Raw genomic sequence first — 24831 nt, 5'->3', positions numbered from 1 at the left:
CTAACACAAGAATAGTAAAAACGCTGCAGGACGTCATGCTCGGAGGTAAAGCAAATATATTTTATTTCACTGATCAGCCACACGATGGTCCCACTGACTGAATTTATGACTTTAAATGTTTCACTGGTATATAAATCAACTAGTCCAATTTAAGAGAGGGGACTTCAAACGCAGCCTAATGACATAAAATGAAAGAGAATAATAATTCAAATCTGATCCAACTCATTTAAAGGCGAGCAGAGATGCAATATTTCCAGTGGGAATGTCAAGAGTGCCGCTGGAACTATTGCCAAATATTTTGTGTTTGCTCGTAAATCTCCCTGATACATTGTTGAGGTCAGATGTGTGTGTGTGTGTGTGTGTGTGTGTGTGTGTGTGTGTGTGTGTGTGTGTGTGTGTGTGTGTGTGTGTGTGTGTGTGTGTGTGTGTGTGTGTGTGTGTGTGTGTGTGTGTGTGTGTGTGTGTGTGTGTGTGTGTGTGTGTGTGTGTGTGTGTGTGTGTGTGTGTGTGTGTGTGTGTGTGTGTGTGTGTGTGTGTGTGTGTATGCAGTAGGAAATAAGTTGCCTTGTCTCCCTGAGTTACACTGAGTATTGTACAGATGTTGTGTGTGTGTGTCTAACCTTCACATTTGAGCCCCTGCCGGACGAGACCCCATAGCATCTCCCCGCAGTAGTCGCAGAAGGTCGGGGCTTTGTAGGAGTGGACATAAAGGCCATGTGGTCGGATCTGGAAGTCTTCAACTGTGGCTTGAGCTAGAAACAATACACAAACTAAAAGTTGGCGAAAGTAAAACAAATCTGGATAACAGTTTTATAAAAAAGAAGGAAATAAAAACTGAGGGGGAAAAAAAGGGATGAGAGAAGATGACAAAGGAATCAAAGAGACAAGAAGAGAGCAGCCATTTATCACATGTATTTGGCAACAGTTTTTAATATAAAACCAATATTGAATGAAGACAGTACACAGGCTCACTATATGTATGTACATGAGGGAATATCAATCTAATAAAACTGAGATTCTCTCTGCAATAAAAACAAATGACTTCATGACAGTGCTATGGCTACACCGGTGCAGTAGAGGGAGCCACATCTGCAGAGACACTACTCCTGAGTCATCACTCCATGTGTGAAAGCGATATGGCACAACCAATGAGACACCAGAGATATGATCCTGTTATATCGGTCCATCTGTGTGATAAGGGACACAATGTTTAAACCAAGAGAGCTGTGGACACGTCCCTGTCTCTTATGTCTCTTTCATGTCACCGCTGTTTTGTTTCAAACGGACACACTGAGCTCATTGTTGGAAGCAAGCGTTGGATAATCATTGCTGTGACTCATCAAAGATGTGAAGATGAGCAAGATATGGAGGTGGCTGCTGCCAAGAACCAGTGTGTGTGTGACTAGAGAGTTTTAGAGTTATGTTCCTTGCTGTCCCCGTGCAATCATTTATGTGGACGCGGTGACCAAAGACGCTTAATCTTTACACTTAGGTTAAGCAGCTAACCTGTGCAGCGGCAGTGTTGATGTCATTGTGTGTGTGGGTGTGTGTGTGTGTTCATTTCCTATGAGGTGATTCAACCAAACACATTTGCTCTTGGACATCTGAGGACACATCAGCTGCTGGGACGGTGATGAGATGCAGACTTGAACAACAAATAAGACATGTGGCCATGCTAGGAATCTGCTCCTTATAAAGAAAATTGAGAACATTCTTTGAGCAAGAAATCAATTTAAGATCTACAGAAGAAAATAAAGAGTCAGAGAACCTCTCGGCCACACGGAATATATCTGATCTGTTAATTTCAGAAAACAATGCAACATTTCCGAAGGCAGCACAAGCCAAGGGTCAGTTCTAGTGTCAACCCAAATAACAAAACAAATATTTAACTCATTCCTGAAACAGCTGCCATTATATCATCTGTGACATTCATAATCATGCTCACTCACCACTCTCCACTTAAGAGAAATATGATGGCTGGTGGGGGGATTGTTGCAGTTTGGGTTTGATTTCAAAGGAAAAAAAGAGCTCAGGCATGTCACATGGTCATGTGGCCAACATAGCTCCCTGGCACAGACACATAAAAGGCAGCATTCATGCGCTTTTTCACACACGTCTGCAAAACAACTGTGTGCTTCTTAGCAGTCGCATCGTTATGCAATGCTCTTCGTGCTAATTATCATCGAGCAACACCAAACATTACCTCGACACGTTGTTTGTCGCAGCACTTCTCACGAAGCTAGAGGCTTTCATGAATGCACTATCTGTTTGCTCTGAGGCCCCCAGTGTCCATTTGGAGGCCACAAGTTTCCATCTGACAAACAGAAGGTGTTAGAGCCAGTATTTTGTTTTGATAAGAAAGGCCACCGTCTGTAGTCAACAGAGTATAAAACACTACAATTCCCACGGCGCCTTCTCTAAAAGTGACAGACAGACGCCGCCGAAGCACAGTTTTTAACCGTTCAATTACCCTCTAAGTTATCAAGTTATACAAGCCTTAACAAAGAAAGAAAGCAAGAAAGAATACCTAAGTTGTTTGTTATTTTATTTGAGTTTTGCCTCTTTGTTTTGACTATTGTAAAGGCCTCTTTTCTTTGTTGCATGTGTAAAAGTTTGTTATTTTATTTTGAGCAAACCCATTGCATAATATCATCCAAACCATCGGAGGCCAAGCAACTCCTCAACTGTAAGTAACACAAATATAAAGGAAAGAAAACGAGTTATAAATGTCTGTTTAAGGCATCTAGTGGCTTGATAGAAAAAAAAGGAAGGAAGCCACTACAGAATGTATTGAAAAATATCAAATTCACACTGCCAGCCGTGTTGAATGGGCAGCTTGTGAAAGTGGGTGGGAATTGAAGGGAGTGAAGAGCAGAACAAAGGCACCATCGGTCAGGCCAAACCTCAAACCTCATGGGCCGGGATGGCCTGCGCAGTGTCCGCTGAGTCCAGGGCCGCCCCGCACATCAGAGCGTGTTTACACTCAGCGGGTCTACTACAATCACTTACTGCAGGGAAAACAAACCCTCTTCTTTGAGCCCACAGCCAAGAAAAAGCCACTTCTGCCTCCCTCTCACAGCGAGGGAGATATTCAGGCGGGCTCTCTCCCACGGCCGCGGAATCCAACAACAGGTTGGTTAAGGGAAAACTGAACGGAAGATGACAGGAGACAAATTGCGGGGTGGAAAAAAAGCCTCATATTTTCTCTCAACCAAATGAAGGGCTTGGGAATGTTTCTCCCGTTTCTCAAACAGAGATCAAGAGTATGACATGTGAAGCCCCTCTTCGTGAAGAAGGCCAAGTTTATTGAGTGTTGGATGAAATGCAACAAAAAAACAGCAAGTGTTGCACGTGTAGCAAAAGATCTTCTATGACGGCTTTCGTGAGTTATATCTCAGGCTATAAATTGCTGCTGGAGCTTACACCTGCAGATGGATTTGTCGAGGTAGGGGGGGATTAGAATGAGAGAAAGCGAGGGAGGGAAAGAGAGCAACAAAGACTGACACAAAAGAGACGCACAAGACAAACACAGACAGTGAGAAACAAAAAGAAGAATTCCTCAGCCTGATGCCTGAAGTATCCTCAGATCCTGAACCTATACAATCATCCCCTCTCTAAATCCCTGCAAACAATACTCTGAGCCCAGGAGAGAGGGGGAGATATTCAGCGCAGGTGGTGTCAGGTGCTTCCCAGTGGAGACAGATGGAGCAGGAGAACAGATTAGAGCAGAACAGATACTCTAAAGCCGTTTGTTGGTCTCAGCAGCGCGCGGGAAGCAGATTCTTTCAGCGCAGGAAATGACAAAGACAAATTGAACACCTGCAAAGCTGCTCGAAAAGGTGGAAAAGCTGATGGAAAGTTTGATGGGGAAGAAAGAAAAGACATTCAGGGCAAAGTGAAAAGCAGGTGAGTGAGCAGCTGGAGCGTAGGATGATTCACTCGCACTGATTCAGTTGAAAACATCACATTTCACAAGAATATATTTTTCATTTAGACGGAACACTCCAGGCTGTGTTTACTGGGAGAGGGGTCGACTATGACTCGGCACAACAAAGGAACATGTGAAGCTACCTACAGTTTGTCGGTTTAAAAGGGCCTTAATATGCTCATTTTAGGTTCATGTTTGAATTTTGTACTTCAACTGTGAAACATTTAATGTTCAAAAAGCTATTTCCTTCTCATACTGTCTGTGCTGCAGCACCTCTTTTCACCCTCTGTCTGAAACCAGAGCCCAGTCTGCTCTGATTGGTTAGCTGGCCGGCTCTGTTGTTATTGGCCAACCGCTTAGAGATGTCGCGCCCCTTAGCACTTATCACTTACAATGTGTTGGAGCGATAGCCAATAGAAGCAAGAGTGTTACGTAGTGATGTCCCTATGTTACGGAAGTAAACACAGGAGTCCAATTGAGGTGATTCAGGCAGGGAGTGAGTAATGGAGAGAAACTCCTTCTGGAGGGAACTTTGGGATTTTAGCCTTTGCAGACCATTTACAAGCACAAAAAAAGTTTGTTATATATGATACACTACAGGAATGGAAAACACCCATAAGACATAATAGGGCCCTTTAATACCATTGTTTGGACTTTAAAATACTTGGTTTGTACTGCTTGATGCAATTGTATGTCCATTTGTATTATGTTTCTTCAGTCTAAGTTTCTTTGGACAATCTGATATTTCAACATCTGATATGAGCAAAAGAAGGTCAATAATTAAATTGAGTGAGCAATTTCTATAATCTTAATTGTTATACCCTTTTCACTTTTTTAATTGCAAATGTTGTGTCCAGTTTTAGTTCAAAATAATGTATTATCCTGTTGGTATCTTCATCAGGTTGCTGGTTTGAACATTTTTTTAAGTTCCAAAGATGAATTTAAAACCTTCTTAAATATTCACATACAGAGGTAAAAGCTTTGAGACTGGGTGATGAAAACCTTGGGTTCATTCTGTACCTTTGTATTTGCCAAGAGCAACAGTTCACAAAGGTCTGTTGAGTAAATGTTATTCCTTCTTTCACAAAGATGCTAAGCAGCAATGCATCTTAAAACTACTTTGCTCACGTTCTAACTAACCTTAGAAACTAGGGAAAAATGGTGTGCAAAAATCATTCAACTACCCATCCATTGACGGTTTCCCTGCGCCTCACATACCAGAGAGCACCACCTCGATGAGGTCTCCTTCATGGATGTCCTCGGCCGAGGTGAGCCTCTGCAGGATGTTCTCGTCGCTTAAGTCGTGGCGGAACAGCAGGATCTTGTCGTACATGCCGAAGAAGCCGCACTCTGGGAACTGGAGAGAGGTGGAGATGCAAGGGAAGACATTAGTGAAGATCTAAAAAGCCTGATAAATAGTGACAGATGTATTATGTAAGCAGAATATCTGGAAGTAGTTGTTAAAGCACTGTGGTGGGTCCACATCTGATACCGATAGCAAGAATGAGATGCAGATCAACCCTATTTACAATCTTTTCTGTATTAAACCTCCTGACACACACATTTTTATTAGGTCATTTCTGGTGTTATAGGGACTGTTGTATTCTGAACCCAGTGACTCAGGAAGAGTCACACCTCTTTCCCTCCCTTTAAAGCACTATATAGCAGAAGGGAAATTACACAATAAGGACCTTTCAATACAGAAGAAGTAGGTCAACGTAGTGTAACTAAATACATTTACTTCAGCACCTTACTTAAGTAGAAATTGAAGGTACTTCTATTTTAGCTCCGCTACATCTCAGGGCCAACCATTGTACTTTTTACTCCCCTACTTTTAATCATAGTTTTAGTTACTTTACCATTTTTCATACGATTTGAACACCATGTTTCTCCTGATCTTTTGAACTTGAATGTTTGTAATAATCTGAAGGATGAAGAGTTCCTTTATGTGTTGAGAAATGATCCTACTTCTCAAGCAAATTCAACTATTTACAACAACCTCCGAAATCTGCTGGATAAGACGTGACGGAGACTAAAACATTGCCCAGAGGACAGCAATGCTACATACATACTGTATAATAATAAGATGCATTGCTGTAGATTAAGCTACTCAGTCGTAGATAAAGGAGTTAGAATTAGCACAACCATCAACGTCTTCAGCTGTAAATGTAACATACATATAAATGCAGCATTATTTTAAGTCCAGAAACATCATCTTTAAATGTAAAACAACATTTTACTGCACGATAAGTATTACCTATATTTTCTATTAAGTGTACACAATGAAAAATCAGCTGGATTCAAGCATGGCAAAGACCCCCAACTCAGCTGTTGTTGTCACTGCTGATGTCTGAGCCAAACTAAACCCAGACAAGCCGGGTCTGACCTGGAGCTGAGTGCACCAATGTTAAGTCATGTGATCAAGAATGGGGGCGGAGAGGAGGGTGGGAGAGGGGGGGATGAGGAGGAGGTAAACATCCTGAGAGGAGTAGAGGAGAATCAGCTAACAGGAAGTGCAGCGCCAGTCAATACTGAGTCACTTCCTGTACTGAAGGCAGCCCATAGCTTCTTAGAGAACGATGTTTCTGACACAAGTTAAAGGGCTACAACCGAATTACATGAAGACATACACAACAAGTATATCCTAATATCTACTGTACTTTGAAATTGACGCTTGCAATAACAGCTCTCCTGTCCTGCACAGCATAACATCCTGACAGCGTGATCAGTGGGAGATGGATGATCAGAGCATGGTTTGTATCAAAGTAGTACACAGTGATTTTAACACCGTGGCTTGTGCCTAGTCTCCGTGCCAAGCAGGCTGGTACTGGAGGATCCACCAGCTGTTTCCCTCTGAACCAGGGTCACACACAATGGGCCACGCCGAACAATGCCACCGTGGCCCAGAAGCACCGGGGTTGGCAGAGCGCCTGGGCACGGGACCCACAAGACACCTGGAGCCTTTCAGCTGCCAAGAAACACACATTCAGAGACAGCAAGACAGATTGATGGCTCAGGAAAACACGGGTGTATCAGATGACTGGTGTCAACAAAGCCAGACGAATGAGACGTATGAAGGTGAACATTTAATTCTGCACAGAAACTGATTATTGAGGCCATCTCGGGTCTTTAAAGCACCCCAACAAAGAAGAAGGTCCTCACACCCCCAGCCGACACTGAGCAAGTTCCCCTTCAGGGATCAATAAATAACTATTTCATCATACCACTTCTTGTACAGCGATGGGTTTTCCCATTGAGACGCTTCTTAGAATACCATTCATGAACTGTCTATAGGAGGTTCTAGGAATAAGGAACATTATCTGGAAAAGCAATATTTATTGGTGCACATGTTATGCAACAGTTGTACTGCACACAATGCATTGCACTGCTGAAAAGGTTATATTATATAATATTTCCCTCCAATGCATTGGGTTAGAATTAAATGACTAGATTATGCTTGAGGTAAATTGAAAAAAATGTGTTTTAATGTAATTTGGCTGCACCCTTTAGATAAATATGGCAATTTAAAGTAAATAAGTGTTGAATAATTGCATTTTTATTATTACCATATCATAATTACCCTAACAATCGCTACGGCGGTCAGTCCAAAATCAGGCTGCTGGGGTTGCGTGAGGTAAAGCTTGCATTTATAGTGTATTATTACCCCATTTTCATTTTTTGAAATTACAGACAACAACAGAAATTGCTGCAAAATGTTCCTGGGTTCAATTTCATTTGAGGCCTTTTGTATGTAGAAACATATTGTCTGCAAGCTGTTCTCATTGACCTTTTGCTATACCTACGAAAAGTAAAGCACAATCATTTGTAAATAAATAAAAAAAGGACAGGTACGTACGGATAAAGAGCAACAAAGTCCGCACATATGGAGAAGGTCAGGTTTCTTTTGTTATAACTTACGTACAACGCCACATATGGATATTAATTCTGTTAATTAACAGACTTATTTTCACCAGAACTACAATCTTTCCCTAAACCTGACACAATGTCTTCTTAAACCTTGGACACCTAATGTACTGCAGGGTTAACGCAGCTGCATTGATTGCTTGTGTTGCTGGGCATTCACAGGAAACTATACGAAAAAGAAAAAAAAACGTTTTCATAAGATATTGAACGAACTGTTCTGACATAAACTACCTATCACCTTGTTATCATGATGCTGAAGAGTTGACTGTGTTGCAAACCAAAGGTACGCCTTCACAAACTCATTGGGCCTGGGTGTGTTGAAGGGTTCAATTGTTTATGCCAAAAGCAGATATTCCGTCCTTCCATATGTTACATGGGGGAAACCAAGATGACAGGAGAATGATCTAAACACAAGGCACGTGCCCGTATGATGGAACATTTCCCGCTCGCCCCCTCTTGATGACATACCTACATCCTAAACCCTGTCACCCTCTAAAATGATTAATGCTATGCGGCTCAAACCATCACCACACAGGCGGGGGGGTATCCTTCCTGAGCCGGCTGCAGTGTCACGTTGGGAGTTTCCTCCACTCGCCTGCATTGGAAGCCTGCACGCACGTACATGGGTTGATGCCCAAATCTAGCCAGCTTGAGTCAAGTCCTCTTGGCGCCCCCCCCCGCCCCCCCTGTGCAACACTTTCCACTGTACAGAACGAGTCCCATTCCACAGCAGGAGCATCTGCAGGCCAGAACATAAACGCCGCGAGGGCAGAGGACACTACTTTTTTCCAGGCCCCATTAAAGCCAGAGGAAGCCAGAGGTACAAGAACAATAGATTGGACACATTGTTACAGTATGCTGTTCAGATCATCCAGATAAAGTGATAATTGATGGCTAACCTTGGGGCGCAAAGCAGAAAATCTCTCTATTCACACATATTTTCAGCTTCCAGCATGTCAAATCAAACCTCCTGTACACATGTGCATCCTCACACACCATCACCCCACACATGCTACCGTCTTCGGAGCCCATTGTGACTAAGCATGTCTTTTGTCATCTTCAAACGCAAACCCATTCAGCTGAGCAGCCGCGACCACACACGCACACCAAAGACCCCGGCGCGGAGGAGCTGTGTGTGAGGTCTACAAGTCAGGCTGGAAAGACGAGTGGAAAGGGGCTTTGCAGTAGTAAGCTTTTGTTAAACGAGCTAATCCGCCATTGATATGCTAAATCCTGTTATAAGGAAAGGAGAGTGAGAGGCAGGAGAGGAGAGGAAAAGGGGAGATGATGGGAAGGGTGGGGGAATCTGAAATATGGTCGTATTTCATTGAGCGCCAAAAACAAATTACCTCAAGACAGCCGTGAAGAAATGATCTGGTTCGAATAACCAAGTTTGCCATTTGGCTTTGAGGAATATTGATGCTTTCTCATGCATAGCTAGTATCAGTTGCACTGTAAAGCTAAAATGACTCATAAGTCATAACTCATCAATTTAATTTGACATTAAAAGTGGAAAGAAAAGCTTGTGTTGAACGTTCTGCTGAATTTCTTCACTAACACAGTAGAATAAACTAATGTAGGACAATACAAGCTTTTGTCCAAACAGAATAGAGTTCACATGATTATGCGGTTAGACATTTGTGTTTCTGTGCATGTGTGATGTGTGGCTGAGGTGGGTGGCGAAAGGGAAGCAGTGTTGAGCGGGGGGCACGGACTCTGACAGATGGCCATGTGATTACAGTAAGGAAAGTATGCTGCTTGACCTCAGGCTGCCTCACACCTTTATTAGTCTGGCGGCGGGCCAGACAGATGTGGAGGACAGCTACAGAGAAAATCATGTCCTGCTCCAGATCCGTCTGCACGAGCAAAACAGTTGTTAACACTGCACATGAGGACTTCAAATGTCATTCATAAACACAGCTAGCTGTGCACAATCATGTAGAGATGCAACTAACGATATGTTGTTTACTGATACACTTTTATTTATATAGAATTTTTTTTTTTTTTCTTTTTACTGGGTTCTTATATATAATATTTGAAAATAGTCCGTTTAATGTTTTCTGTCTCCAGCTTATCATCAGATAAATTGAGGGAAATCAACTTATTCTCCATTTTGAGAGGCTAAGAGTTGTAATGTTGTAAGTTTGAATCTTATTCCAAAAGTGTTAGTTAAAATGGGTGAGATCTCTAAGCGGTTGACCAATCACAGCAGAGTCGGCCAGCTAACCAATCAGAGGGTGAAAAGAGGTGCTGCAGCACGGGCAGTATGAGAAAAAGAAAGCACTTTTTAAACATTAAAGCATGGAATAATGTCACAATAGAGGCACAAAGTTCCAATATGAAAGTGAAAACGAGCATAATGGGGGCTCTTTAAGAACCCCAAAAGGTTCAGGCAGAGAATCAAAGCTCTTAAGTACTAATATTGAATTATGGATCATATATATCCTTATATCATAATATCAACAGTAGAGGGTATTTGATATTTGTCTTTTATTCATTAATTTAATCACATTTTCTTTTTCTCAATTTCTTTTTATTTCTTTTTTTTGTTCCTTGGTGTGTAAAGTAAATTAAATTGTAAAACTTATACAGGGATTCATTTGAACATGTATCATTTAATAATTTGTTACTGTATATCTGTAAATATGTAAAAAACTCAAGAAAGATCATGTATATTGTTTAAAAAACAGATAACAGCAGAGGGTAGAGGACAAAACCAAAACCAAATGAAGGTACTGAGATCCTGTGAACATTTAACCAGAGTCAGGAGGTAAAAGGTTTAGCTTGAGGTGCAAGATAAAGACTGTCACAAGACGAGTGTGATACAACACTTTTCCTCACCAGATAAATAAGTCTAATGACTAAAACCCCTGCGATTATCTAATAGTGGCACAACACGCATCACACCTCCCCAGAGAGCCTCCACCAGAAGCCACAAGATGTTGCTTTCTGTTTCTGATTTTATTTGTAGGGAGAGTCCCTTCAACACACGAAAGGGGAGAAACATAATAAGAGAGTGGGCTAAAATAACATATACATTTTAGGTTTTGATGTACAGAAGATAAAATATACAACATGTGCTCCACAGTTAGTCGTGAAACCATAAGTTCCACTGAGACAAAGGGAGGGTTTCACAAACACTTTTTTATTTGAAAACAGTGGGGAAACCATTGTTTGACTTTGAGGTATATGTTAATGCCCACAACAGAGGAAAGAATACTTCAATAAGTCGGCAAACGAATGCATTGGAAAATCCAATTATGTACTCACGCGAACCTTCGGGGGAAAACTGTGTAATTACTTTCTTCAAGTCACTTCAAACACTGTGTGGAAAACTGTGTTAATGTATTAAAGTCAACAGTGGAATTCTATTTGTTTTCATTACATATTATTCATCTAATACCAAGTGAAAGTTTTCCACAACGCATGGTACGAAAAAACACATGCACAGAGAATTATACAATTACTTGAAGTGGGCCTAAACATAATTAATTTGTCACTTGGAGTGGGGCATCAAAAGAAGGCACAGTGGAAACACTCTTCCACACTTTTCCACTGGCGTGTTCAATATTAAGTGTTGTAGGTCTTCCAATAACAGTTGTCATGTAATTTGGCTGTATGATTTATAAATAATTTACTTTGCAGATGTACTCACTGTACTTTTCATGAGCCGACTGGAATCAGCAGTCAGCAGAAATCTGAAATACACAGTGTGTTGAGCTCATGGCTACTTAACCTGCTATAACTAGAAGATGATAAAAGAGTATGCAAATACAAGCTTTCATTCTTAAGCACAAGAAATGTGGCTTTTTGAATTAAAACATGAAAGTCAAATGTATTTCAATGTGACGCACATCTTGACTATGAGGAAAAAGGCAAGAAACTCAGAAAATAACTGACTTTGGAAATAGTTGGACTACTCCATGAACACGTTTCTAAGAAATGTTATTATGTTATGTAAAATGTTGTGACCTTTAAAGATGATATAAGAGTGCTAAGATACATTTAGAAAATCTTCAATTCCACATTTAAAGCAGAAAGAAGAATTAGGCTTTTTGAATGAGCACATGCAGGATACATGTATTGGAAAATCTTGGACAGGCATTAAAGGAGTAGTCCAGCATTTGTGTTACATTTTCTAAGTGAGTAACACCAAGATATTGGCCTGGCCCCCCTAGATTTGAATGAACTCATCCCTGAACAACTTGAGAGCTTGAGTTGCAACAGGTGAAACACTTACAAAACAGAGAGCTTTGTGATGCAAATTGACAGCATCTAACACACAGCCCACAGTATGATTCACTTAGCAAGACATCCTTTTGCAGTGTGCTGCAAAATACTGTAAATCTCCTGACCACAATCCATGATGTGTTCGAGCAAACAGCATAGAATATGCTTCCCTTCTGTTCTGCAATCAGTGCATGAGAAAAAAGGCCGAGATGCATGCTTCAATTCAACGGTACATTACATGAAACTATTTGGTCCTCCGTTAGCAGAAGGCCAAGACAAACACAGTGCAGCTTGAGGCCGAAAGAGCATATGGTTTACATTCAAGCAGGCATCTTTGTACACTTGCAGGATCAAGCGAAATCATCCCATCACTCTCCACAGCATACACACTATCATAACGGGCGCTCCTCCTGAAGGTCTTTTCCACTGCAGAAAGGAAGAAGTGTAACAAACTGAAGAAGCCACATGCAGCGGAAAGGAAACTGGTTTAGTGGGAGTGCGGCGAGAAGAGCTGTGACTTTCTCACTCCAGCGCTGACTAAGTTGTTTCCTTCCATGTGGCAGAATATATGGCAGAACGGTTCATTCATAGGTTCATACTGTATGAGGCTGTGTCCTTGCGTAATGCAAGCGGTTTGTTCTTCAAAACAACACAACGCGTCCAAATGACATCTGAAGCTTCTCAGCCAAGCGTGGCAAAAAGATGAACTTGAAATATATCTGCTACACTCAATTTCCTTTTGCATCATACTATAGCAATGCACTTTCAAAACTGTAACGCACACCACACAAAATCACCATCACTCATCTGTTACTTCCCCTCACTTCATGTAGCAGCTTTGTGCGGACAAGACGCAACAAAACGACATAGCGACTTAGTGTTTGAGCAATCATTTTGAACTACGTCTCACCCCTCCTTCTTCCTCCTGTATGTTTCAGAGAAGTGTGAGACTGGCTGCCGCATAGCTGGCTCATTAGAGAAGAAAGGCAAAGGGTTTGAAAAAGGGCCAAGTGTTCATATGCAATTAATTCACTGCTGGTTTCATTTTTACCGTAAACTGAGGGTATGTGAGCATATGTATGCGTCTCCATTTCTGGTGCAGACAAGGTGGAATCACAACTCTTAACCACCGAGCTCACGTCCAGGCCTTTGTCCAGACCACAGCGTATCGTAGGATACTCTACACCTGTCATCCTCGCTCAATCATCAGGAGACGCTAACAAAGCTATACCGGTTACCCAATTTACATCGACCGCAGCGGATGATGGTTTCCAGCCAAATCTCTTCCTGGTTTTAAACGAAACGTTGCTCTCCAACGAGAATCCCGCAATTATTTCACCAGTCTTTTTTAAAATCTCAATCCAGAAACAATACTCTTCTGTGGTCATTTTTGGCATGAAGTACAAGAGCAGTGAAGTGGAGTGGAGATAATGATGATGAGGTCAGTGTTTGGTTGCTAGCCACTGTATCCCCAATGACAGCCAGCTGGGGTTTGGCCCAACAAATGTTTTATATACATGACAGAAACTGTGTCATCTCTCTTGCTTGCATGCATATGCATGAGTGTTGCATGCATTAACAGTGTGCAGAGGGTCAAGTTGAGAAGAGGAAGGCTGAGTCACAGGATCTAAGGCCTCTCAGGAAGAGAGCAGTGTGATCTAAGACATGCTTGGCCAGGACCCCGCACACTGCTGATGAGTTATAGCCCCGCTGCGATCCTCCACCTCGCAAATAAAGTCCAATACACACTCCATCTCCCCTCTCTGGGCCTGGAGTAAAGGCCGCCAGATTCACCTCCACACGGGGCAAATAAACAGGTGAACCCGGGGGGATTTTGTGCGAGATTGATGGCGACTGCACTTTCTCTTGTTCTGGCAGAGCAGGGGGTCAGAAGGTGAGCGGTAATAGCAGGATGTAGGAACATGCTGCTGTTGCTCAACAGAAACGTTAATAATTGCCGTGGGTTTGGTGTTCCAGAAAGTAGGCAGGCTCTAACTGCTTGAGGTTTTCTCTTTCTTCATGATAAATAATGAGGTTCTGCTTATACAGACACTGCTTATGTTGAATTAGCAGTTTTCACAGAATAGTACCTATGTAAGAAAGAACCACACTAAACCAAACACTCAACGGAGCCAAATTCCAAACACTCGAGCTGTCGCCTTTTTCAAAACATAAGACACCCCAAAGGCGATTTCTCAGAACATTTCAAACACACGGACAAGAATAATGGCAAGTGCAGTGTGGAGAAAAAGCCATTTGAACGCAGGAACACAGACGGAACAGGCTGTGCTGCTCCGCCGACCGCAGAAGATTGGAGAGCAGGAGCAAAGAGAGAATATGGAAACAGGGAGCGGCTCTGAGGGGAACTAACCCAACAGCAGAGTGCAGCCCGGAGAAAGACACACAGTGACAAAAAGAGTCATGCTGAGTGGCTGACTGTTTCCCCTTGGGTTTAAAAAATGCTCCAACAAACCAATCTAACAAAAGTGGAATTGTGATACTTTTCCTTTCATGTTGCCTGTGGCGCTTTTTCATTTCTTGAGACCTCTTCCCCTCATAACACAGTACGTTTCTTGTTGTATCAACATGTAATTGCACTTCCCCTGCCACCTTCCTATCAGTTTCACTGATCACTGACTTGGCTGAAAGACAGGAAAGGCAAACAGTGCTGAGGAAACAACACAGAATAAGACATTCTGCTCCTACTGCAGGGATCAATAATGCCACGCTGATAGGACTGTGTACAACAGATACCATGTGGTCCTCATTTGCAAGGTGCTAGAAACATTTGTGGCGTGTTAACACGTCGGCTAAGATCATGATTGTAGCATTTGTTTGTACTAGTTTGAAAAAATGACATTAGCGATTATCCAGGTCAAATGAGCAAGAGTTAATATCTTGAAGAGGGCAGTGTGCATGTCTTTGGAACCCTTCCTCTTCAGCATTTGTCATGGTTGAAGTCCTCTAATGGCGCATTTCCACTACAGCGCGGTTTAAGCGTGCCGTGCCGTGCCGTGCCTGGCCCGTTTTTGGTTGCGTTTCCACTAGGCGTAGTTCCGGCTAGCGAGTACTTTTTCACAGTTTTCTGGCTCTCCAAAATTGAGGTTCTTTCCGGGCCAACAACCGGGCTGAGTATGCTAAACTAGTGAGAGAATCGCAGGCAACTACAACAAAATGAACATATTTGACCGTGATTTAATTGTAATACACGTTTCAAAATGATGCCGAAGTAACAACATACTGATACCGGTTAGTAAAAACCATGAATTAATGCTTTGACAAGTCTGCAGACAGGCGGCAGGCGAAAAACCTTTTAAAATGCGTGTTTTCTGAATGGAGATCGGCTAAGCTAACGTTGTATATGCTCTGACCGTCCAAACTCACAACAACGGCCTACAGACATAAATAAAGCAGCGACTGTATTCACCATGACACAGACAGTCTGTGGTTTGTACTTGTTTAACTTTTGTCTAGTTTCTGAACAGATATGAGGAGCTGTGAGCTGTGAGTGCTAACAGCTAATGGCTGATGTTGGTTTTGTGGTTCGCATTGAAGATGACGTCACGGCTCCGCCTACACTGCGTTACTATAGTTACTACCCCAGTTCCTAAACTGTAATGGAAACGCAGCATAAAGTGAGCCTGGCCTACCAAGGCCTAACTATACCGTACTGAGCCGTGTGAGGCCCTGCAATGGAAATGCGCCATTAGTGTGCTGAGGTTGTCAGCAAGTGCAGTGAAGGAGGAACGCTGGTTCAAGCGGAGGAGAAACTCAAGCGGTTAATGAGTAAATTAATAAGGGAAATTAGATATCCTCTCTCAGCCAACAACAGTGTTATGCTACGGTTATAATTTTATGAATGGAAACTGGTGGAGTCTCTCAGGAAATGCTCCAAAATCACCACCCACGAGGTTGGCCTAAAAAAGTCACCAGGACTCCTGCAGAATCAAATGGCTCAACATCACTGCTGCCTGCCACTTCAATATAATCACAATCAAAACCCATTCAGCCAGAATGAATAGAGATTGGATTGATCGAAGATTATCTCCCGTCACTGGCGTAAGTCAAGTATGGTGAAGGGCATTTGGGCAGAAAATCCAATGCAGAGCCACACTTAGTGGCGGCCTTCTACTGATGGTTCGATACTTGACATCAGCCATATCCTAGCCACAAGCCCCTTCTTACCCCCCCCATCCCCGGAGAGGACCACTCATCTCCACTCTGTCATTCTCTCTAACTCTTGTGGCCGGGCCCTGTGTTCTGCCTTGCCACTTTAGAGGAGAGCAAGGCGGCAGAAATGTGCACTACAGATGGTAGAAATTACTTAGCTCACTTAACTTCAGAGATATTTTTTTCCTTTTTTCTTCTCCTCTCTCCCCTTTTCCACAAATGACTCCAAGACTCGGGGAAATTGATAGATTCCGTGTGCAAGGAGGCTTTTGACTAGTACAAGGAAGGTTGTTCTTTTTCCCGCAATCCCAATTGTGATATCAATTTGGTCAACTCCATGGCTTTGGAATATATCAGTTTCCTTCAAATTAACACTGAAAACCAGCTAAGTTGGAAAAAGGCTGAGGCCATAACCGAGGACCAATACCAACAGTGAATATTTTGACTTAAGGGTGACCTGTTTTTTCTTGGGAAGGAGCTGAATGTGCTTTCCAGGAAACGTCTGGCCTCATGTATATCACACATAAAGCCCTGTGCTGTTGGGACGTCCTCTGGGGTGAAATATGTCTGCCAGCTCTATAGGAACATGCAGATGTGGGTTTATACTGTGGAAGGGAGGGAGGGAGATGGTGGTGATTTATTTCCCGTGTGTTTCAGTTAGTTTTGGTCCATGTGAACTGCAGTCTCTCCATTTTCCATCTGCACCCTTCTTTCTTGCTATTTTCTCTTCTCGTTTTCTTCTCTTTATGACTTTTTTTGTCTTCTCTTGCTTCTTTCTATAGATACTATTCTCCATATGGGGTCTATCTTTATTACAGAACCCAAATACAGATCTTATGGGAAAGGGTTTGTGATATTACAGTCATATTATAAAACTTAATTGCCAAAGCGAAGTATTCTGATCCCAAATGGACACAATAACCTTTGTTTAAACAGCTCCTTCAGACAAATACAACTCAATCATGAAGGCCTACAAATGCAAACCAAAGAAAGCAACTCAATCTAATTCATGTTGAAAAAGGAATGTTGAGCTGTTCTTGTTTTCTCTGCCAAGTGTTACCTTGTGATCATGCAAGTGATATTGCTTAAAGGGTTTTAGAACAATCCGAATCTAAATCCAAAAATGTTGGTTTTTAATGTTTTTTTACTGTACGTTCTCCAATGTAGTTCTGTTCCTGACTCAAAAAGGCCTTTGTCTGACTAATTACAGAGCCAGCTGTACAGCCCTCAACCAGAGACTGCAAGTTAGAGCACTGACAAAACCAGTAGGGAAACCTGTGGCTGAGGCAGCTGCCTTTCACAGCATTTCCAGCTGGAGTGAAAATACAGCAACATCCTAAGGACAAGCGCTGAAACTAAAGTATTCATAAAAGTAACATTTGAGGCGAAGGCTTAATGTTTTATTTCCATTACCTATGCCAAAAGAACTTCAAATGTCCTTTATCCTGCTAAGCTTTATCATCCCCTTTGAAAGTGAGAAAAACATTTAACTGACGCCAAGCTACAGTTTAAACTGATATAAAACATGTCTGCAGCCAACTTTCTCTGGAATGTAACTCAACTCAGCAACTCAAAAATGCAAATGACTCTTTGTAGGATATTAAATAAAGTCCCACAAAGATTGAAAACGAAACTGTGTTGATTCCGCAATTGCCATTACGGCATCCATCAGAATTTGTCAGATGTGCAGTTCTACCAGATCAAGTGTTTAGCTTCAAATATTTCTGTTTCCTAGCAGTTTAATCCCACCCATCCCGAGGAACATCACATCATCCTCCAAAAATGCCTGGGTGAAGAGGAATGTTCTGAAGCTGGCTGTCTGTCCAGGCTGACCAGCTGGCTAACTGGGAGTCATTCTCATGGAGTCATGAACTTTTGTCCCGCCACTGCTCCCTTGCTGGCTGCACGAGAGGACTTGGGCGACACCAAACAGGAAGCGCTCAACAAGTGGAAGCTATGGATGTTTATCTCGTGCCATTCATCAAGCCCAAGATCCAGACAGAGAAGCCGGGACCCGACGAAGTGAAACAAGGCTGTCCTGACTTGGAGGCACATGGAGCCGTCAATGCCATGTCTTGGGTTAGTTGGGTACCCGACTGGGAGGGTCTCCACCACGCACTGGCTGGCTCCCTTCATTCTTTCTCACAGTCCTCAAGGAGCCTGGCATCAAGTTCATACCCTTGTGCCAAGTAGTGACACTAAAGCAGTCATATTTTAAATTATTTCGTAGATTGCAGTAACCACAATAGCCGTCCTAAGAGACAAAGACCAAACCTATCAAGATCAGGTTGCCCCGGACTTAGGTTGACCTTAACCACTAAAGTTGGTGAATGTGCTCCAAACCACTACTATCAAAACCAACTTCAGATTAGCACAGAGAAAACAGAGAAAGTGAATCTAAACTGTGGATGTTTGCCAAGTCATGTGGTTACATCTTTAGCGGGATGAGGCATGAGCCATATGAAATATATACAGTACACAGCTATTAAAACAGGCAGCATGACTCCCCGTCAAACAATGAGACCGATTCAAATCGAAAGGGTTCAGGAAAGATATGAGTTGTCAACCTTGAAGACCATGAAATGATATAGAGTAAAGGAGAGCACATGCAAACATCTGGAAATGTTACAGCTGTTCAACTGCATCCACAGTGCAGTTGCTATAGCATACAGGCTAGTATCCATGCTTTGTAGAGTGAGTACTCTACGAGTTCAAAAGCATATTTAATACAAAGGCTCATTGATCATTAAACATGGGCTAATTTGTCATAATGCTTCTATCTAGTACGTTATAAGACCTCATACATCTGATAGTTTGGCAGGCCAGTGAGAGAACAGGCTCGAAAGAGGAACGCAAAAAACAACACAAAACTATTTTCCAACAACGGCAACAAAGTAAATCTCTCACTTCAACGTTCTGTCCTTAAGCTATGGTCACAAGCTTTGAGAACATAGTGGTTGCTTGTGTTTTCTACTGAGTTCCTGAGACTGTAAGCGGTATAAACACAGTGAATGCATGGCAGTATACTCAGTTTTAGTAAGGAGACAGGCCGTTACACGTTACCTTGATTTAATTCCACTTCTAAGTGTAGTCAAATGTCTCTCTGCATTACAAAGTAATATAAAGAATGTAAACATGCTGTAGTTATTGCTGCGGGGATTACTGGCTGGATAAAGTCTATGCTTATTGTGAAATCTGAAGCTTCACTATAAATCCATACTGTGTAAGTATTTACACTTTGTACAAGCAATAAATCAAGCTATGCTGCTGCAAGAGGTCCACAAGGGGAGATTATGTAGTTTGTCTAAATATTGGGAAAAAATAGGAGTAGAGACAGGACAAAGTAGAGGAACTACATCTTCCAGCATGACTGATGGACACTGGTATGCCATGAAAAAGCTTCTGTGAGAAGTGCTGCTACTGCTACTGAGTGACCCATAACCAGATCATTAGCAGGAAAATGGTTAATATCATGGTTAACATGCATCTAAATCCCCCTGTAAGAGTTCATAACAGCTAACACAGCAGAAATCCTGACACTACATGGACAGATTTTAGTCGGGATAAGCATCCCTGTTTGTTGCATGGCTGAGTGGTGAGTCACTTAGTGAGACAGGCCAGCTCTCAGTCAGCGGAGGAAACAGCGGCACGAAGGGGGGAATAAACTCTATCTCTGTGCAGATATTACCACATGAAGACTAAAGTGTTTTCCTGTCTCGCCTCTGCTGACAGACACCTGAGGTTCTGCTGACTGGAGACTTCCTGGGACAACTGTCAACGGCTTTAGCCAGAGTCAGAGATCCTCAGCTGGAAAAGTTGGCCAGGATGAGTGGACCCAGTAGAACGGCTCACCATTGACAAGCATATTTTAGAAGGAGAAGTGAGACAAGGATGGTCTGGAGAGCGCAGAAGGCCTACAGTCATATTTTCCATTGATATCAAAGCCATGTGGCTGGATTTCATGAAATAGTTGAAGCGGTACACTGCATTTGGCAGTGTTTAATAGAAGAAAATTAGGATGAGCGTGCTGAATATGTTTTGTAATGACGATGTTGAGTATATTATGGTAAAAAGGATGTACAGTGGTAACATTTTAATTGTTTATATAGGCTTTTTTAAGTTCCCATGACTGTTAGCCATAAATGAGATCATTTCCTGTCATATTTTATTAGAGCGCATGGAATGCACGTGATATAACGTTATACACAGTGATATCATTGCACATATGCAAAAGGTAATCCTGATCTCATCTTGGCAGATTCTCAGCACCCACTCACTATTAAAATGCACTGGTTTTCTCTTACTGGGTTTGTCTTCAAAGCATTGTATTTCCCACCCTTTTCCTGTTACAGATTCTTGCAACTATGCCAATATGTTACAGTATCCATGTAAATAAGCGCAATGATGAGATGTTCTGCTCTGCGGACCAGAACTGTTCATAACTAGCTAGTGAGAATCAGCAGACCTCGTAAAGAACAACAACATTACCCTGCTCCTCAGGAATGTCAACTTGGACAACATGGAAGCAAAGGACACAGGCCAAACACAGATAGCTCCTTCACTGTCTTCCAAGTATGTTCCTCATTCTGGTTTTTATTTCCATTATCATCAACTCAACAAACATACATATAGCTCTGACCGACCTTAGTGTTCACATCCCGGTGGCTGATGAAAGTGCTTTGCTTAATCACCCTCTTTTTTGTTGAGTCGATAATAATTACTGAAACAAAGGGTGTAATCGCCATCACACACGAGAGGTTATACAAACAGTAACATGTGGATGCACACAGGAGCCATTTCATTATTCCAACAGGCTTTGCTCACCATTAATCCCACGCAACTATGAAATACACGTGTATGGGTCAAATAAGACAAAAGCTGAGTGAGACGTTTAAAGCATCTACTGTACATGTTAGAAATACTTATACAAAATGTATTATATATTTGATTTACTTTGAATTCTACTATACCAATTACTGTAAAAATGGGGCACTAGTTTAATCCATATATTTATGTGAAACACTTTGTTGATCCTATTTGGGGCTTGCAATAATCCATGAACATATTATCCTGATGAACAAAACTACTTCTGTGGTGCTGGGGATTTATCATGCGTCTAAATACTTTTGTGAATTATGGGGTGCATAAAAGCGAGATGCATCCATGTTGGAATAATCAGACTACAGAAGTCCCCCCTTAATTTAATCGGAATAACTTTTGCAGAAACCTTATTTTAAATGCCTTGAGCAATAAAATACAACACATTTCCTTTTTCCAACATTACGACTTCTTTGACAAAACTCATAAACACCCTAAAGTCGTAATATCGCTGTCTCAACTCTCAAAATGTGTCCATTCAATAGTTCTATAAATCCACCATTGGCCTTTGCAGGGGTCTGCTCTTTTTGAGTACCATATATGGAGCCACTTTATATCAGAAACAACATTTTGAATGTTTTTCAAACTGTGATCAGACCTCTGTCAGTACAAAGTAAGAAGAACAGGCAAATTAAAGCTGGCGCCGTTGATTTGCACTTTGGATATTTTCACATACAAAAAAATATGAGATGGCAAATGATGAAGCGTATACTTTTTGTATTTGAAGCTACTGAGGCTACACTCCAGTGTCATTACAATACATTGCAAATGTCATGGAAAATAAAGAGGGGCCAACATCAGCAAAACCACTGTATATGTGTGCGCAGTCGAGCTTGTGTGCCTGCGCTTGCATCATGTACAGTAAGTCCAGTAACTCTATACCACAATGTAAATAACTGGCGCTACTACACTGTGTCCTGTAACTGGAGGAGCGTCGGTGCTGTTGTGTGCATGCTTCTGCGGTGTTTGACTCATTTTGGGGCACGAGGCCCAGATGTCTGCTTTGGAAAACAAAACCTAAACAGATGAATATGGTAGAAGACAGCAGAGCACATGTTGATGCATCATGTCCACTGTCCTCAAGTTTGAAAAACAAGCTATGCGTGTGTTTGTTGAAAAGCTTTCCCTTCAAGAGTACATTAGAGAGAACATGTTTGATGTCTTGTACTGACATTTGAATCCTATACAAGTGTGTTTTAATGAGATGCCTACCTTCTGGTCCACTATGGAGCACACCAGGTCTTTAACAGCGGACAGCGACAGGTCACTAGCCTCCAGGTTCACCGTCTCTCTGGTCAGCCCTATCTGCAGCAGGAAAGACACCCCATGGAAGGAGCTGCGGGAGTTTGTGGGGCTGGGGACGCTGTGACTGCCGTTGGACAGCCGGCTGTAGAGAGGTCCGGGTGAGCTTGGCGTTGTGGTGGACGACGAGGTGGATGAGGAGGATGGGTGGTGCGGATAGAGAGAGTGGAGGAAGGCTCGAGGTAAAGATGGGGGAGAGGAGGCAGACATTGGATTTCTTCCAATGGTGACGTGGAATGCTGAATAGTGGAGGTTTTAATAAAGACTGGCCAAAAAAAGCACAGTCGACTATTGGTAAGGGGAATCTTTGGTCCTCATCAGTGGGAGTGAGTCAGCACTATGTTTTTTATCCAAATGACATTGCTTTTCATAAATTAAGAGGCTAATAGGCGACTCCACCCACCTGAGCTCACCCAACACACACTCGTTCAGTAGACGGGCAGGTGAGGGAGAAAACGTGTGTGGACAGTCCGCAGACTTCTGCAGCAAAGTCACTGCAGCAAGCCTCATATCCAGAAGTGGCGCTCCTTCTCCTTACTGAAGTCAGTAATCCACTCTGACCACAGGAAGCCTGTCACCGCAAACATACACACACAGAAACAAACACACATAGTGCTATTTTTATAATAAAAAAATGTATTCACCTATCTGAATACAGGGATAGAGACAGTATAAGTGAACTGGTGTAAAGCAGCCCTAGTGTATGAATGAAACAACTACTCTTCTTACCTATGTGAATCCCTTTTAAGTTGAATTAATGTAGAAAAACACACTTAGAAAATGGATTTCACTACCAACCCACACCACAAAATGTATATTTCACTTTGCTAGAATGATTTTTTAAAGAAATTGTACTTTATTTTACTGTAGCCTACTTTACTAATATAATATAACTTGTGTTGTAGACTGTTGCCTTGCATTGTTTTGGTGGTAGGTGCTTCCTAGGGTTAGCTTTAAGCTAGCTCATAATTGTTTAATTGTAAATGGCCCGTGCTAAAGGAGCCACAGCTTTAACGTGTGTGTATAACATCATTAGTTTTAACTCGTTTATCGACCTTTTTTGACAATTTTGTAAACTAACACAAGTGTTTTAACAACGGGCACCTGCGCTTGCACAACAAACAGTGCATTAGTAACGTAAAAGAGATGTAAAAGTTGATAAAGCGTATCTTTTCTGTGTTTACAAGAATTCAAACTCCACAAACATCTGGAAGCAAGGCTTCTTAACATCTGCACCCCTCCCACTTTCGATAGGCTTGCTGGCAGAACACAACCCGAGTCGAGAATGCCAGCAAAACAAGTTATACAAGAGCTGAATCTACACATTCACTTTGTTGTAGCTCTACTATCTCCATACATAAAGCCCGTTTGCAATCAAACGACGCATTGAATCTCTCTGAAGTAATACGTTACCTTCACAGTCAGCGAAGGGTGCTTTTCTTTCCATTGTGAGCTTACTGAAGAAACTTTGTAACTCCATCAACTGAGGAAAGCGGAGCCTGAAGTTTAAAACTCTGCACTTTGTGGAAGTCACACACCAAAGCGCAGCGACGCAGCTCACATGTAACAAACACCGACATAAGTGTTACACACAGGCGTGCAGAGACTGACCGAGCCGTCCATTTAGTTTCTCTTATCTTTTATTCCAGATTGTAAATTCATGCGCATCTTATTATCCTTCCAGCTGTGTCTACTCCCCCTGCCTGACGAGAAAAGAGCGGCCACCGTGGCTGGGGCTTGGAGTCTTTTTATTATCTCCGCATAACTGACTTTCCATGTGTGGGGAGGAAAACTTGAACTACAGTCCCTGTGAAGCAATGGCGCCTCCGATGGAGCTCAAGCCAATGCGCATGTGCCTTTCTTTTCCGTTATTTCAACTTGGCCATGTCAAGAAAAAACTTTTTTCTACACGACCCGGATCAGTTTGTAGTGCTGATTTCCAAAGTGGGGTCCAGGAGTCCTCAAAGGCCCGTTAAGGGGGTCCTTTATATCCCCAGAAATATGGATGGATATTTCACCTTTCTTTAAGCAAAAAAAATAAGCAGTGTTGTCTCTCAATCCACAGTATTAAGAGTTTAACATAAATGTAAAGGGATGTTAAGTAGGTTATTGTGTCTGCTTAAGGACACTAGCATGAAAAGTGCAGGTTTAATGTATTGGGTAATAGGTTAATTAACTATTACTACTTCAAAGAATTTAAAGAAAAACAGGAAGAGGGACCTGATTTTGCAAGTATGCTTGTTATCTAACTGCCAGCTTGTGTTTTTCGATTAACTGAACTACACAGTAGATTACACAACACATTTTAGGAACTGCTCCATTGTTTCTTGGTACAGGACATTAATAACATTATATTCATTCATGACATTAGAGTCAATTTAGTGGTAAGCATGATGTTC

General features: G+C 42.1%; 1 protein-coding gene across 3 annotated transcripts in view; it reads right to left on the bottom strand.

Annotated features, from left to right (window-relative positions):
* prkd3 (protein kinase D3) overlaps positions 1-24355 on the bottom strand; it is a 37458-nt gene extending 13103 nt beyond the window's left edge. The window contains exons 1-4 of one of the 3 annotated variants that reach the window (XM_034123714.1): positions 23846-24355; positions 22343-23003; positions 5147-5285; positions 621-752 (exon numbers count right to left, since the gene is read on the bottom strand). In XM_034123714.1, coding sequence (XP_033979605.1) covers positions 621-752; positions 5147-5285; positions 22343-22642 — 571 coding nt within the window. In that variant the 5' untranslated portion in view covers positions 22643-23003; positions 23846-24355. The remainder of the gene's footprint in view (positions 1-620; positions 753-5146; positions 5286-22342; positions 23004-23845) is intronic. The other 2 variants (XM_034123707.1, XM_034123701.1) reach the window with 2 other exon arrangements.
* Between the last annotated feature and the right edge of the window lie 476 nt (positions 24356-24831).

This window comes from Trematomus bernacchii, unplaced genomic scaffold, assembly GCF_902827165.1.
Source record: "Trematomus bernacchii unplaced genomic scaffold, fTreBer1.1, whole genome shotgun sequence".
Lineage (NCBI taxonomy): Eukaryota > Metazoa > Chordata > Actinopteri > Perciformes > Nototheniidae > Trematomus > Trematomus bernacchii.
Note: the sequence above shows the minus strand (reverse complement) of the source record. Positions and strands in the feature narration are given on the sequence as shown.